Source organism: Pongo abelii, chromosome 1 (genome assembly GCF_028885655.2).
Source record: "Pongo abelii isolate AG06213 chromosome 1, NHGRI_mPonAbe1-v2.0_pri, whole genome shotgun sequence".
NCBI lineage: Eukaryota > Metazoa > Chordata > Mammalia > Primates > Hominidae > Pongo > Pongo abelii.
In genome coordinates this window covers 24658518-24674760 of record NC_071985.2, presented here as the reverse complement: position 1 = coordinate 24674760, position 16243 = coordinate 24658518, and the positions used below count along the sequence as shown (strand labels likewise).

Genomic DNA, 16243 nt, shown 5'->3' with positions numbered 1-16243 from the left:
CAGTTATCTATATGCACCATCCATGTCCCTGCAAAGGGCATGATCTTGTTCCTTTTTATGGCTGCATAGTATTCCATGGTGTATATGTACCACATTTTCTTTATCCAGTCTATCATTGATGGACATTTGGGTTGATTCCATGTCTTTGCTATTGTGAATAGTGCTGCAATGAACATATGCAAAAAAGGTCAACATCACTGATCTTTAGAGAAATGCAAATCAAAACTACAATGAGATGGTTTGACATGGTTGCAGTTTAATTCTTATGCATATGGATGTCCAGTTTCCCCAACACTATTTATTGAAGAGACTATCCTTTATCCATTGTGTATTCTTGACAACTTTGTCAAAAATCAGTTTGTACATGCATAGGTTCATTTATGGGTTCCCCTTTCTGTTTTATTGGTATATATGTCTGATTTTTTTTTCTGGCCAAGATCATGCTGTTTTAATTGCTATAGATTTAAGATTAGTTTAAAATTAGGTAGTTTGATGTCTCCTGCTTTGTTCTTTTTGCCCATGATTGCCTTGACTATTCAAGGTTTTGTGGTTTCATACGAATTTTAAGATTTTAAAAAATTTCTATAAAAATAACATTAGTATTTTGATGACAATTGCATTGAATCTGTAAACATTTTAACAACATTAGTTCTTCCAATCCATGAACATAGGATTTTTTTTATGTATTTGTGTCTTCTTCCATTTCTTTTATTAACATTTTATAGTTTTCAGTGTATAGATCTTTCTCCTCGTTGATTAAATTTATTCCTAAGTATTTTATTATTTTTTGTGTGGCTATTTAAATGCAGTTGTTCCCTTGAGTGTTTTTAGATGGTTTATTATTAGAGTATAGAAGCACTACTGATTTTTATGTGTGATTTTGTGTTCTGCAACTTTACCATATTTGTTTATTCTAACATTTTCTTCGTGGAATCTCTAGGTTTTTCTTTATTTAAGAACATGTTGTCAGGAAACAGCAAAAATTTTAGTTTTTTCTTTCTTATTAGGATGTCTTTTATTTCTTTTCCTTACTTAACTGCTCACACAAGGACTTCTACTACTATGTTGAATAGAAGTGGTGAGAGTTCTGCTACTATGTTGAATAGAAGTGGTGAGAGTGGACATCCTTGTTTTGGGTCTTAGAAAGTACTTTCAATTTTTTACTATGCTTACCAACAAGCATAGTGTTAGCTGCAGCCTCATTATATATGGCCTTCAATGTGTTGAGGTACAATCCTTCTATCCTTAATTTGTTGAGGATTTTATCATGAAAGAATGTTGAATTTTATTAAATGCTTTTTCTGCACCTAATGAGATGATCATACGGTTTTTGTCCTTCATTCTGTTAACGTGATGTATCACATTTATTGATTTGTGTATGTTGAACCATTCTTGCATCCCAGGGATAAATCCTAGTTAACTTAGGTAAATAATCCTTGTAATGCGTTGTTGAATTTGGTTTGCTAGAATTTGGTTTAAGATATTTACGTCCATGTTTAAGGATATTGTCCTGGCCTGTAATTTTCTTTCCTGTAATATTTTTGTTTGGCTTTTGCATCATGGTAGTGCTGGGCCTCATAAAAAGAGTTTGGAGGCATTCCCTTCTTTCCAGTTTTTGGAAGGGTTTATGAGGTATTGGTATTAGTTCATAAAATTTTTGGTAGTGTTCTGCTGTGAAGCAACCAGGTCCTGCACTTTTTTTTTGATGGGAGATTTAGTTACTGATTCAGTTGTCTTTCTTATTTTTGGTCTGTTCAGATTTTCTGTTTCTTCATGATTAAGTCTGGGTAGGTGATATGTGTCTAGGATTTATTTATTTCTCCTAGGTAATCCAATTTGTTGGTGCATAATTGTTCATAACAGCCTCTTAGGATCCTTTGTATTTCTGTGGTATCAGTTGTAATGTTTTCTCTCTCATTTTTGATTTTGAGTTTTCTCTCCATTTTTCTTAGTCTAGCTAAAGATTTGTCAATTTTATCTTTAAAAAAACCTAACTCTTAGTTTTGTTGATCTTTTAAATTATTTTTTCTAGACTCTATTTTATTTGTTGCTGCTCTGGTCTTTATTATTTCTTTCCTTCTGCTAATTTTGGCTTAGTTTCTTTTCTTTGTAGCTTCTGAAGGCATAACATTAAGTTGTTTATTTGAGATCTTTATACTTTTTTGATGTAAGCATTTATTGCTATAAACTTCCTTCTTTGAACTCCTTTTACTGCATCCCATAAGTTTTGGTCTGTTGCATTTCTATTTTTGTTTGTCTCAAGATATTTTTAAGTTTCATTTTTAATTTCTTCATTGGCTTATTCGTTGTGCAAGAACATGTTGTTTGATTTCTATGTATTTGTGAATTACCAAAAATTCCTCCTGTTATTGATTTCTATTTTCATACCACAGTAGTTAGAAAAAGTAATTGATACTATTTTAGTCCTCCTAAAATTGCTGAGACTTGTTTTGTGGCCTAACGTGATGTATCCTGGAGGATGTTTTGTGTGCACTTGAGAACAATGTGTATTCTGTTGCTGTTAGATGCAATATTCTGTATTTACCTATTAAGTCCATTTGGTCTAAAGTGTTAAGTTCAATTTTTTTTATGAATTTTCTGTCTGAATGATCTGTCCATTGTTGAAAATTGGTTATTGATATCCCCTACTATTATTGTATTGTAATCTATCTCTCCCTTTAAATTCTTTAATATTTGCTTGATATATTTAAGGTCTCAAATGTTGGGTGTGTATATAGTTATGACTGTTATATCATCTTGATAAGTTGACTCCTTTATCATTATTTAATGTCATTTTTCATCTCTTTTTATAGTTTTTGACTTAAAGTCTATTTTATCTGATATAACTATAACCACCCGTGTTCTTTTTCTTTCCATTTGTGTGGAATGTCTTTTCCATCCCTTCACTTTCAATCTATGTGTGTCCTTAAAAGTGCAGTAAATGAGTGTCTTGCAGGCATTCTATAGTTCAGTCTTTGTTTTTTAAATCTATTTAGTCACTCTAAGTCTTTTTATTGAAGAATTTAATCAATTTATATGCAAGATAATTATGGACAGGTAAGGACTTAAAACTGCTGTTTTGTTCATTGTTTTCTGGTTGTTTTATAGATACTTTGTTTCTTTCTTGCTGTCTTCCTTTGTGTTTTGATAGTTTTCTGTAGTGGCATTCTTTGAATTTGTTCTTTTTTTGTGTGTTGTGTCTAGTAGAGATTTTTGCTTGGTGGTTACCATGAGGCTTACATAAAACATCTTATGCCTGTAACAGACTATTTCAAACTGATAGCAACTTAACTTTGATTGCATACAACAATTCTACGCTTTTATTCTTCCTGAAACACGTTTTATGTTTTCGATGCCAGAATTTGCATCATTTTGTAATATGTATCCACTGACAAATTATTTTAGCTATAGTTATTTTAATAGTTTTGTCTTAATCCTTGTACTAGGAATTGCTTTACATGTTACCATTATAGTCCTACAGTATTCTGAATATGGTTCAGTATTATTTATAGCATTGAATTTTGTACTCTTGATTCATGTTATCATTTAGTGGCTTTTTTCAGCTTAAATAACTCTCTTTTACAATTCCTGTAAAGCAGGCCTGGTACTGATTAAGTTGCTTAGCATTTATTTGTCTGGGAAAGTTTTTATTTCTGCCTCATTTCTGAATGACAGCTTTGCTGGGGAAAATATTTTTGGCTTGCAGGGGTTGTTTTTCCCCCTTAGCATTTTTAATATATCATCCCATTCTTCCCTGGCCTACAGAGTTTCTGCTGACAAATCTGCTGATTGTTATATTGGGATTTTTTTTTTGTATATGATCTGTATATGTATATTTTTTGTATATGATCTGTTTCTTATCTCTTGCTGCTCTCAGAAATTTTTGTCTTTGATTTTGGTAGTTTAATTATTATGTGTGTTGTTGAACTCTGGGTTAAATTTAATTGGAGATCTCTGCACTTCCTGGATGTTGGTATTTTTCCCTAGATTAGGGAAGATTTTAGCCATTATTTCTTTAATTATTTCTGACCTGTCTTCTCATTTTTCTACTTTGTAACTTCTATTTTGAGACTCTTGGATCTCTTGACAGTGTTCTATAATTCATGTAGGATTTTTTCATTCTTTTTTATTCTTTTCCTTTTGCTTTTCTGACTGGATAATTTCACATGTACTGTCTTTGACCTTATTTATTCTTTCTTCAGTCTGACTGAGCCTGCTGTTGAAACTCTCTATTGCATTATTTAGTTCAGTCATTGTATCTTTATTTTTAGGATTTGTATTTTGCTTCTTTTATTCTTTTTATTTCTTAGACTTCTAATTTTGTATATAGTTTTCTGAGTTAATTTCTTACACATATCTTTTTGTAGTTTACTGAGCTTCTTTAAGAGGATATTGCTGAATTATTTGTCTGCTATTTAATAGGTTTCCACTTCTTTAGGGCCAAGTGATGGGGCTTTGTTAGTTTCTTTGGGAGGTGTCATGATTTCCTGAGTCTTTGTAATCCCATGTTCTTGTGTTGATGTCTGTGCCTGTAAGGAGACAGACACCTCTTTCAGCTTTTATAGTTATTATTTTTTTTCTTTTTTGAGACAGAGTCTTGCTCTATGGCCCAGGCATGATTGTGGTTCACTACAGTCTCAACCTCCTGGGCTCAAGCAATCCTCCTCACCTTCCTGAGTAGCTGAGACCACAGGTGCATGCCACCACATCCACTGAATTATTATTTTTTTTGTGTGTGTGGAAACAGTCCCTCACTGTGTTGCCCAGGCTGGTCTTGAACTCCTGGGCTCAAGGGATCTACCTGCTTCAGCCTTCCAAAGTGTTGGGATTAGAGGCATGAGTCACTGTGCTTGGTCATAGATTTTCTTTGGCAGAGATACACCTTTCACTGTTTACCTTGTTATTCTGAGTGGGCCAGCTGGTAATGACCTTGGTGAGGCAGAACTTGCTTTTGGGTTCTCAAGGTTGCTGAGCTGCTGTCTTTGATCTGAGTTAGGGTAGGGAAGCTGGCTGGGCTCTAGTCTCTGGTGAGACCCCGACTGAGCTCTGCAATCAAGCAGAACTGCTGGCTGGACACTGCAATTGTCTTTTATCTGGCTGAGCCACAACATATATTCCCCTGGCCTAATGGTACCACTGATTGAGTTCTGCAGTTGGATGGGCACTGCTTAGGATGGAGGGGACCAGCTGCTATGCTTAGTAGAAATACACAGATGAGGTTTGCCTTCCTGCTTATGCAGGGCCTTGGGGTGGGCTTTGAACCTGAACTGAGTGCTGTTTAACCTGCTGGGTGTAGAAGAACTAGCTCCTGTCCTTTGTTATATTGTGCTGTGGTGGGTATTTCTCTCTCTGTATGGGGCGTTGGGGCAGGGTCTGAGGCTGGACTGGAGGCTGAGCCATCTAGGGATATAAGCCAGGTAGAATTTCCCACCACTTCTGGGAGTGACCAGCTAGGATTTGTGAGGGAGCTATGCTGTTAGCTGGTACCTCAGATTGCATACTACCGCTGGCAGGTACACAGAGCTGCCACCAAGATCTGTAGGCTGGTTGCCATGGGCTCTGTCTCCTTGCTTTATCTCTACCTGAACCCGGGTGGTCTAGCCATGCTGTTACTCTCTGTGTTCCTTATGAAGTGAGACTGGAGTGGACTTCTTGGGAAGCATATCAGAATGCCAGGGAAACTGGATGTCTGTTTTCTATTCTATTTTCCCACTGTAGAAACTGTGGAACCTGGGAAATTTTTTCTTTGTTGCACTGAGCCATCTTGGGGAAAGGAGGGGCAGTGGGATCAAAGTGAGATAATTTCTCTTCTCCTTCAAAGGCAGGGGTTTTTTTTTTTGTTTGTTTGTTTTTGTTTTTGTTTTTGCTTTTGGTTCTGTGTTCTGTGGTCCCTGCAGCTTTCTCAGGCCTTTCCAAGTTTTGGGAACACAAGGGTGTTCTTGTCTGTGAATAGCTGCTAGTTGAACTTTCTGTGGGAGGTAATAAAGGCCTGAGACCCTGTATTTTGCCCTTTTACTGATATCGATCTGTGTTAATTCTTCTTTAAACATTTGATAGAAATGTCCAGTGAAATAATCTGGGCCTGGAGATTGCTTCTTTGGAAGTTTTTAAATTATGAATTCAATTTTCTTGATAGGTATAGGGCTGCTGAGATTATCTGTTTCACATTGGGTGAGTTGTTGTAGTTTGTGTTTTTTGAGGAATTGGTACGTTTCATCTAAGTTGTCAGATTTATATATAGAATTATTCATAATATTTCCTTATGATACCTTCGATGTCTACAGAATCAATCTTGATATCCCCTATTTCATTCCTGTTCCTGATCCTTTGTGCCTTTTCACTTTTTTTCAGTCTTATTTGAAGTTTGCTTTATTGATGTTTTTAAAGAATCAGCTCTTTGTTTCTTTCTTTTTTTTTTACAATTTTTTTTCTTTTATTATTATTATTATTATTATTATTATTATTATTATACTTTAGGCTCTATGGTACATGTGCACAACGTGCATGTAAGTTACATATGTATACATGTGCCATGCTGGTGCGCTGCACCCACCAACTTGTCATCTAGCATTAGGTATATCTCCCAATGCTATCCCTCCCCCCTCCCCCCCACCCCACAACAGTCCCCGAAGTGTGATGTTCCCCTTCCTGTGTCCATGTGTTCTCATTGTTCAATTCCCACCTATGAGTGAGAATATGCAGTGTTTGGTTTTTTGTTCTTGCGATAGTTTACTGAGAATGATGATTTCCAATTTCATCCATGTCCCTACAAAGGAAATGAACTCATCATTTTTTATGGCTGCATAGTATTCCATGGTGTATATGTGCCACATTTTCTTAATCCAGTCTATCATTGTTGGACATTTGGGTTGGTTCCAAGTCTTTGCTATTATGAATAATGCTGCAATAAACATACGTGTGCATGTGTCTTTATAGCAGCATGATTTATAGTCCTTTGGGTATATACCCAGTAATGGGATGGCTGGGTCAAATGGAATTTCTAGTTCTAGATCCCTGAGGAATCGCCACACTGACTTCCACAAGGGTTGAACTAGTTTACAGTCCCACCAACAGTGTAAAAGTGTTCCTATTTCTCCACATCCTCTCCAGCACCTGTTGTTTCCTGACTTTTTAATGATCGCCATTCTAACTGGTGTGAGATGGTATCTCATTGTGGTTTTGATTTGCATTTCTCTGATGGCCAGTGATGGTGAGCATTTTTTCATGTGTTTTTTGGCTGCATAAATGTCTTCTTTTGAGAAGTGTCTCTTCATGTCCTTCGCCCACTTTTTGATGGGGTTGTTTGTTTTTTTCTTGTAAATTTGTTGGAGTTCATTGTAGATTCTGGATATTAGCCCTTTGTCATATGAGTAGGTTGCGAAAATTTTCTCCCATTTTGTAGGTTGCCTGTTCACTCTGATGGTAGTTTCCTTTGCTGTGCAGAAGCTCTTTAGTTTAATTAGATCCCATTTGTCAATTTTGGCTTTTGTTGCCATTGCTTTTGGTGTTTTAGACATGAAGTCCTTGCCCATTCTCTATTGTTGTTCTTTTCTCCATTTCATTGATTTCTGCTCCTATCATTATAATTTCTTTTCTCTGTTTGCTTTGGGTTTCGTTTGTTCTTTGTTTTCTAAGTTCTTAAAGTGAGAGCCTAGATTATTGATATCGCAGTGCCTCTTTAATGTAAGCATTCAGTGCTACAAATTTCTGTCAGCACTGGTTTAGCTGTATACCACATATTTTGATATGTTGTATTTTCATTCAGTTCACTGAATTTTTAATTTTCCTCGAGTCTTTCTCTTTGACCCATTTTGCAGTGTTTTCGTTCAATTTCCAGTGTTTAGATATTTTATTGTTTTTTTCCTATTACTAATTTCTAGTTTGATTTCATTGTGGTGAGAAATTGGTCTGTATGATTTTTTAAAAATTTGTTGAGTTGTTGTTGTTGTTGTTGTTTCCAGGATATGGTCTTTATTGATATATGTTCCATGGGAACTTGAAAAGAATGTGTATTCTTCTATTGTTGGGTGGCATATTCTATAACACTGCTTAGATCCACTTGGTTGAAAAGTTGTTTAGCTTTCTGTATCTTTGCTGATCTTCTGCCTAGTTGTTCTGTCAGTTGTTGAGAGAGTGCTGAAGTCTCCAGCTGTAATTGTGGATTTGTCTCTTTTTCCTTTCAGTTCAGTTTTTGTTTGACGTTTTGCAGCCCTACTGTTTGGTGCATACACTTTTAGAATTATTCTGTCTTCTTGGTGGATTGATGCTTTTAACATTGTATAGTGTCCCTCAGTATTTCTGGTAGTTTGCTTTGTTCTTTGTTCTGGTAGTTTCTTTATTTGGTATTAATATAGCCACTATGTTTTCTTTTGATTAATGTTTACACAATATATCTTTTCCATCCTTTTACTTTTGATATGCCTATATTTGAAGTGAGTTTCTTATAGACAGCATATAGTTGTGCCATGGGTTTTTTTTTGTTTTTTTGTTTTGTTTTTTTTGAGATGGAATTTCACTCTTGTTGCCTAGGCTGGAGTGCAATGGTAAGATTTCAACTCACCACAACTTCCGCCTCCCGGGTTCAAGCCATTCTCCTGCCTTAGCCTCCCAAGTAGCTGGGATTACAGACGCGCACCACCACGCCCGGCTAATTTTGTATTTTTAGTAGAGATGGGGTTTCTCCATGTTGGTCAGGCTGGTCTCGAACTCCCAACCTCAGGTGAGCTGCCTGCCTCAGCCTCCCAGAGTGCTGGGATTACAGGCATAAGCCACTGTTGCCTAGCATATGCCATATTTTAAAATCCATTCTACCAATCTCTGTCTTTTAATTGCCATATTTAGACTATTTAAATTTAATCTGATTATTTATATGGGCTTTAAGTTGTAAGCCATTTTTTTTATTCTGTTCCTTCTCTCTGCTGTTTGTTTCTATGTTTTATTTTTCCTGCCTTGAACATTTTTAAGAATTCCATTTTTTATCTATAGTATTTTTCAATGTGTCTCTTTGTGTAGCTTTTTTAGTGGTTGCTATAGTATAAGATTATGTATATATTACAGTCTACTGATGTTATAATGTTATCAGTTTGAATGATATGTAGAAACTTTCATGTTTCTTTACCTTCCTGTTTGTAATATATTGTCTTAAATAGTTTTTATGCATACATTTGAAACTTTATCAAACAATGTTATAATTTTTGCTTCTGTCATCAAGTGGAATTTAGAAAGCTCATGAGAGGAATATTCTATTTGCTTATTTTTTTTAATCATGTACTTTCTTCCTTTTTAATGTTGCAGTATTCCCTCTTTTATTGTTTGGTTGTTTGATTTCTGTTTAAAGAACTTTCTCTAGCCATATTTTTAGTGTAGGTCTGTTAGTACACAAGTTCTTCTACTTTTCCTTTGTCTCAGAATGTCTTAATTTCCTCTTCATTCATGAACATTTTTGCTAGATATAGGATTCTGGGTTGACAGTTCCTTTCTTTCAGCACTTGAAAAACATTGTGTCACTTTCTTCTGACCTCCATGGTCATTTGAATTGTTTTTCTCCGATAGATAAAGTATTTTTCCTCTTGCTCATTTCAAGGTTTTTTCTTTGTGTTTAGTTTTCAGAAGTTTGACTTTGACATGTTTTTGGTGTGGATTACTTTGTCTTTATCCTGTTTTGAGTTCCCTTAGCTTCTTGAATCTCTAGGTTTGCGTTTCTTTTGACAAATTTGGAATGTTTCAGCCATTATTTCTTCAAGTATTTTTTTTTTTTTTAGCCCTGTCTTCTTTAAGCTCTCCTTCTGAGACTTCAGACACAAATGCTAGATCGATTTTGTAATCCCACAGGTGAATGAAGATTTGTTCTTTTTTTTTTTTTTTTCTTTTTTCTGAGATGGAATCTCACTCTGTTGCCCAGGCTGGATGGAGTGCAGTGACATGATCTCAGCTCACTGCAGCCTCTACCTCCTGGGTTCAAACGATTCACTTCCCTCATTTTTTTCCTGTTGTTTGGATTGGATAATTTCTGTTTTTCTGTCAGTTCACTGATTTGTTTCTCTGTCTGCTTCATGCTGTCATTGAGTTCATCCATTGAGTTTTTTTGTATGTCTGTCATTGTATTTTTTAATTCTAAAATTTCCATTTGGTTCTTCTTTATGTCTGCTATTTCTTTACATATTACCACCCAATGGGGACAAATGTCCAAGCTCCCTACTTCAGTTTCCCTGAAAACCCTCCATGGAGGCATTAAGGGTGCTTTATAACAATTCACCAAGAGTAGAACTCTAGGCTTCCCACTCACCCTTTTTTCCCTGTGGTATTTGGCTGGAATAGAACAGTTATCGAATAAAAGTTTCTGTCATGGTAGGCTGCCCCTTTCCCGGTCCTTTAGCTAGGCAATGGATTTTTTTTTTTTTAATCTGTACCCATTGGTGTTTCTAGGTTACTGGTTTCTTCAGCTTCAAGTCTGGGATATATTGGGCAAAAAGGAAACCCAGGGAACTTACCAGCATGTCATTTCTAGCCACCTTGCTTTTTCTTCCCCACCTTTCAATGTTTTTTTTATGTTTGCTTTAATGTAATGTCCAGAGTTTTTAGTTGTACTGAGCAGGAAGAACAGTGAACAGTATGTCTATTTCATTTTTCCTGGAATCCAGTACCTGAGTAGTAATAGTCTTTTGTGATATGTTCCCTAATACCCAGCAGTTCTAGTTTGTGTGTGAGTTATGTTGTGGATAATGTATTTTGTTTTCTTTTGTAATAAAATAGAAATCTGTGGTGAATTCCTTATAATACTTGAAGACAGTCATCAGTCGATGTGTTATTTTTCTCTTGTTAGATCATGCATTACAGCTATAAATTTTTTCATGTTTTCCATGTCTATAATTATTTTTATGTGCACCCTCCCCATTTTCATATCTATGTTGAAATATGCAAACCAAAATTTAATACATTTTTAAAAGAAAAAAAGAAAACTTTAAACAAATGCTGAATAATGTGAGTTTATTATTACCTAAATTTTGATAGTCACTGTCTTGTTAATAAATACTGAGATTGTGTTTGCTTTTTGTGATATTTTACTTTCTATGATGTACCACATGTCTTTAGCATAATCTCTTTTTCTGTATCAGATACTTAGAGGGATGTCATCAAATTCTTCTATGTCTAGGAGTAGTTTTATGTTATGTGAGGCTTATATAATTGGGGAGGGTTCTTTAAGATAAATAGTACAAGGCTTTGGAATAGGCAGTGTAAATGATGAACCCATGAAGCTTAAACTTCACTACCTTTATAATATATAAAGCCCTCAACTGTAAAATAGAAAGAGGGAAGAGATAATTTCTGATTTTTATATTTTCTGTATATTATGAGCTTGATAACCCTTAAAAATCAGCCACTCCAAAGGGATGATTCAGGGCAGAAGGCCCCCTCTTCTCCACGTTGCACAGGGAAGTTTGCTTTACTTGATCCAATTTTTAAGGAACCTCATCTCTTCTACTCTGCCCTTTTCTCCCCGAGTTCTGTCTTTCTATTATTTCCAGTGCAGTTAGTAGTGATTTGTCTCACCTTTGTGATCATTATTTAGACTAGTAGAAAAAGACAGAGAAAAGAAAAGGGCCCATCTTCTTTATTTTAGGATATAGGTAGTTGGAAATTTTAAGAAACATTCTCCCAGTGGTCCCTATTCCAGTTAGTATTTTTTCCTATAATTGGGAGAAAAGTACATTGAAGGAATTTATTTAGATTTAGTGAATTTAATACATCGAGGACATATAATTCATTTTATATAATATTTCCTCATATTTCAAAATTATTAGAACTCAGTGGCATAACAGAATGTCATTACTTGTTTCCCCCTCCTATTTTGTTCTTATTCAACACACCTAGCCCCAGAACCTTGCCTACAACATTATCATCCAAACACAACCCCTAGTGCTTACTAATCATTATCATTTAAAATGGGGTAGATGTAAAACATTTTGACTATGAGGATATTAACTAAACCATACTACTAACCTCTAAATTAATTTTATTCATTTTGAATGAGAGATAAATCTGTAGAAATTTTTTAACTTTCAGGTCATTTTTGTACCACCATCTTTTTTTGGCTGATGACTTATTTCAAACCTGTTTGCTTTATATAAGAGGACTTTGTGAAGATGCAATTAATCTCAAAAATTATAATGACCATGAAAATAATCTATCTGCCATATGCCTTGTAAAGGTGAGTAGAAGTATACTACTATAAGCTAATATTGGTATATAGAAACTAGGAAGAAAAATAGCATTTTGAATTAAAAACAGATTTCTAAATTCATAAATAAACCATCTCTTTCGATTACTACTGTTCTAAAATATCTGCAAAGAATGTGGGTTCCTTGCAATAAATTTTAATAGTTAACATTTCTTGTAATTTCTTCCTTATGCCTAACCTAAGTCTATAAGTCCCTTTATTTTCAAATGTATTTCTGAATGTGTAATATTATTTAAAATAATCAGTTATCTCTTATACATAATTGATATTCTTCCTCTAGTATAGCATGTCCAGATATTTTCATAAGCTTCAACTGAGAAGTTTTGGTTAAATTTATGAATTCTCCTATTTCAAGATTCTAGAAAAAGTGAGCCTCTTAATGGAATAATTTAATTTATATAAGATAGCTCTTTTGAGTGGTTAAGTACCTAGAACTAATTAAGTCTACAATTGAACAAGATTCTAGTGGATTTTACTTCACTCACTCAATGTATGGGGAGAAAAGTAAAATTGATAGAGTTATCTAGACTAAGAAAGAGGAATTGTTAAGGGGCTTGGACAAGTTAAATATTTGATAATTAGCTCGAAAATCAGTTGTGTTGACTACATGTAACAAGATCAATACTTGTAAATCAACATCGTATGTTTAGAATTGATTATGTGTAATGACTGATACATAGTAGTTGCTCAACAATAGTCTTTGAGTGAATAAAAGAATAAACTAATGAAGGAGGAGGAATTATCACATAGATGTATATTTTTTATACTTATATAGAGAATGTTTATGTTTCAAAAGGATTAAATTCACCTTAAGTAGGAGACATTTCACAGAGGAATCTTTTTGATTTGGTTTTTATGTAGAAGGAAATAGGATATGGTTTTCATGTAGAAGGAAATAAAATAATCTGTGATACCAGATTATTTTGTAAATGGCTGAGTGACAAAATTTATTAATTTTTAATGATGGGTGGGAAGGCATAAAAGACTTTAAAATACCTTTGAAGTCTGTGCCTTAAATGCTACCAAATGATAGAGAACATTACCAGTGATAGAGAAGAAGTGTTAGGGCTCTTTCCTAGAGACCTTAGGCCATGTCAGCTTTAATATAGAACATCAGGAGGAAGAGAACAGACTTTTCCAGACAATATGTAAGTATTTATTATCTATTATATGCAAAATGCTGTGCAAAGGAGATGAATACAAAGTGAAAAACAAAGCTTTGCTGTTTTCAATCTGCTTACAGTTCATGGGAAGAAATAATTCTTTATATATAAAAATGAAAACTAATTCTAGTTTCTTTGTTGTGCTAATCATTCTACCTAACCCATTAGCAAAGTATAAGGTAAGGAATGTTTACTGGCAAATAATACTTGTAAAACAGTCATGTTACAGAAATCCAGAGGAGGCAGAGATTAGCCTTATTTGGAATTAAAGTTAGGTCATGCCTCATATTTTGAGCTAGGCTGTGCTGGATTTGAATAGCCATAGAAGAGGAGATAAGGCTTTTAAGTAAATAATATAAATGTGAGTAAGGCATTCAATATGTATTTGATTTGAAAGTTAGATTGGCTCTTGAATGTCAGGCCAAGAATAACACAGTAGGGGAAAAGTAGGATTTCAACCTGCCCATAGGGCAGGGGCACTCCTAGTGGTGACTGTTATGAGGGCAATTTACAAGAATGGGAATTTCTGATACTGTATGTGGAAAAGCCAGGTTTAGATGGAGGAAGAGCAGAGATTGATATCCTGGAGAACCAAGCTGGGGTCAGGAGTCGGGGTGGCCAGTTGTGCATTAGAATCGGAAGGCTGTGCATAGCCCAGGGATGCAGACGCCAATGAAGACTGACAACGAGGATGTAAGGAGAATGAAGCAAGGTTATCAATGTGAAGAATGGGATTGTTCAGAAGTTAATGCCATTAATGGTGGTCATACGTGTACTCTGCTGGGATGAAAGCATACCTTTAAAGAGGGTGGAATTTCTCGAACTGGAAGATAAAGAACATATGTTCTTTGTTCAAATCTTCACTTTCAAATGGATGGAATATTATGTTTTTGTATTACCAGAGATTAATTCTTAGCTTAGTTGATGGAGATTTCTCCCAGCTAGATTCTGAATGAATTTTGAATAAAATTCACCTATTTGGACAAAACTTAGTTCTAGAGAGATTGCCACTTATCCAAGTTGACAGAATCATGTAGAGTTGAGACTTTGGATCATGTTTCATATTCGAGTGAAGTTTGTTTTATTGAGCAGTATTTGGGTGCTTAATAAAAATGTAAATATTTGTGTCCCACTCCTTTTGCAAGAGAGGGCAGTGAGTGGTGCTGGTAATCTACATTTTAAATCGGTTCCTCAGTTAACTGTTAGGCAGGATAAATTTTGAGAACTACTCTTAAAGAACAACTATTCAAAGTTTTTGAACATGGTATTTTAGGAAAATTATTGTGATATTGGTTTTTGGGAAAAATTGGTAGTGGAGAGATACTTGGGTAATAGAGATCAATTATTATAGTACTGGATAAATGCAGGTATAAGCAATAAAGACTGTAATTAGGATGTCGTCAGTAAGACCAGAAAGGCAGGGAAATTTTGAAAAATTTGGACCTGGTAGTCAGATATGGGACCAGGAGAATGGAAACTTAAAGAATAAATCCAAAATTTTAAGCAAGAGCAGTACTTTTCAATCTTTTTTGTTGTGGGAAGATACATTTATTAATTTTTATAATATAACTATATGATAAAAGATAAAGATATCTGTATATTTATTAATGAAAATGTATTTTGTTAATAAACACAGTAGTGGAAAAACAATACTGAAAGAAGGAAGAATGATGTAATATACATGCATGTATGGAACATTATGATTTTGTATTACCAGAGATTAATTCATAGCATAGTTGATAGAGATTTCTTCCTTGTAGATTCTGAATGAATTCTGAATAAAATTAACTTTATTTGAATTATTTAATTTTACCCTCTTTATGCTGTGTTGTGGGAAGTTGGGGACCCCAAACAGAGGGACCGGCTGAAGCCATGGCAGAAGAACATAAATTGTGAAGATTTCATGGACATTTATTAGTTCCCCAGATAAATACTTTTATAATTTCTTGTGCCTGTCTTTACTGCAATCTTTGAACATAAATTGTGAAGATTTCATGGGCATTTATCACTTCCCCAATCAATACTCTTATAATTTCCTATGCCTGTCTTTACTTTAATCTCTTAATCCTGTCATCTTTGTAAGCTGAGGATGTATGTCGCCTCAGGACCCTGTTATGATTGCGTTATCTGTACAAATTGTTTTTAAAACGTGTGTTTGAACAATATGAAATCTGGGCACCTTGAAAAAGAACAAGATAACAACGATTTTCAGGAAACAAGGGAGATAACCATAAGGTCTGACTGCCTGCAGGGCCGGGCAGAATAGAGTCATTCTCTTCTTGCAGAAAGCGAATAGGAGAAATATTGCTGAATTCTTTTCCCAGCAAGGAATAACCCTGGGAAGGGAATGCATTCCCAGGGGAAGGTCTCTAAAATGGCTGCTCTGGGAGTGTCTGTCTATTGCAGTAGAAGATAAGGGATGAAATATGCCCTGGTCTCCTGCAGCGCCCTCAGGCTTGCTAGGATTAGGAAATTCCAGCCTAGCGAATTCTAGTCAGATCGGTTTTCTGCTCTCAAACCCTGTTTCCTGTTAAGACGTTTATCGATGACAATGCATGCCCAGTGGGACATGGAACCTCATCAGTAATTCTAATTTCGCCCTGGCCTTGTGATCTTGCTCTCCCATTTGCCTTGTGATATTTTATTGCCTTTTGAAGCATGTGATCTCTATTCGTACACTCCCTCCTCTTTTGAAATTCCTAATAAAAACTTGCTGGTTTTGTGGCTCAGGGGCATCACGGAACCTGCCGATATGTGATGTCACCCCCAGAGGCCCAGCTGTAAAATTTCTCTCTTTTATACTCTTTCTCTTTATTTCTCAGACCAGCTGACACTTAGGGAA

At 35.1% G+C, this 16243-nt stretch overlaps 1 protein-coding gene across 26 annotated transcripts in view; it reads left to right on the top strand.

Annotated features, from left to right (window-relative positions):
• DNAH14 (dynein axonemal heavy chain 14) overlaps window positions 1–16243 on the top strand; it is a 499118-nt gene that overhangs the window by 58716 nt on the left and 424159 nt on the right. For 23 of the 26 annotated variants that reach the window (XM_054519536.1, XM_054519533.2, XM_054519594.1 and 20 more), the window contains exon 9: window positions 12064–12208. The exons of 1 other annotated variant lie outside the window; for it this stretch is intronic. In XM_054519536.1, coding sequence (XP_054375511.1) covers window positions 12064–12208 — 145 coding nt within the window. Of the gene's footprint in view, window positions 1–12063; window positions 12209–16243 lie in introns of those variants that run through there. 2 more of the 26 variants (XM_054519652.2, XM_054519657.1) reach the window with 2 other exon arrangements.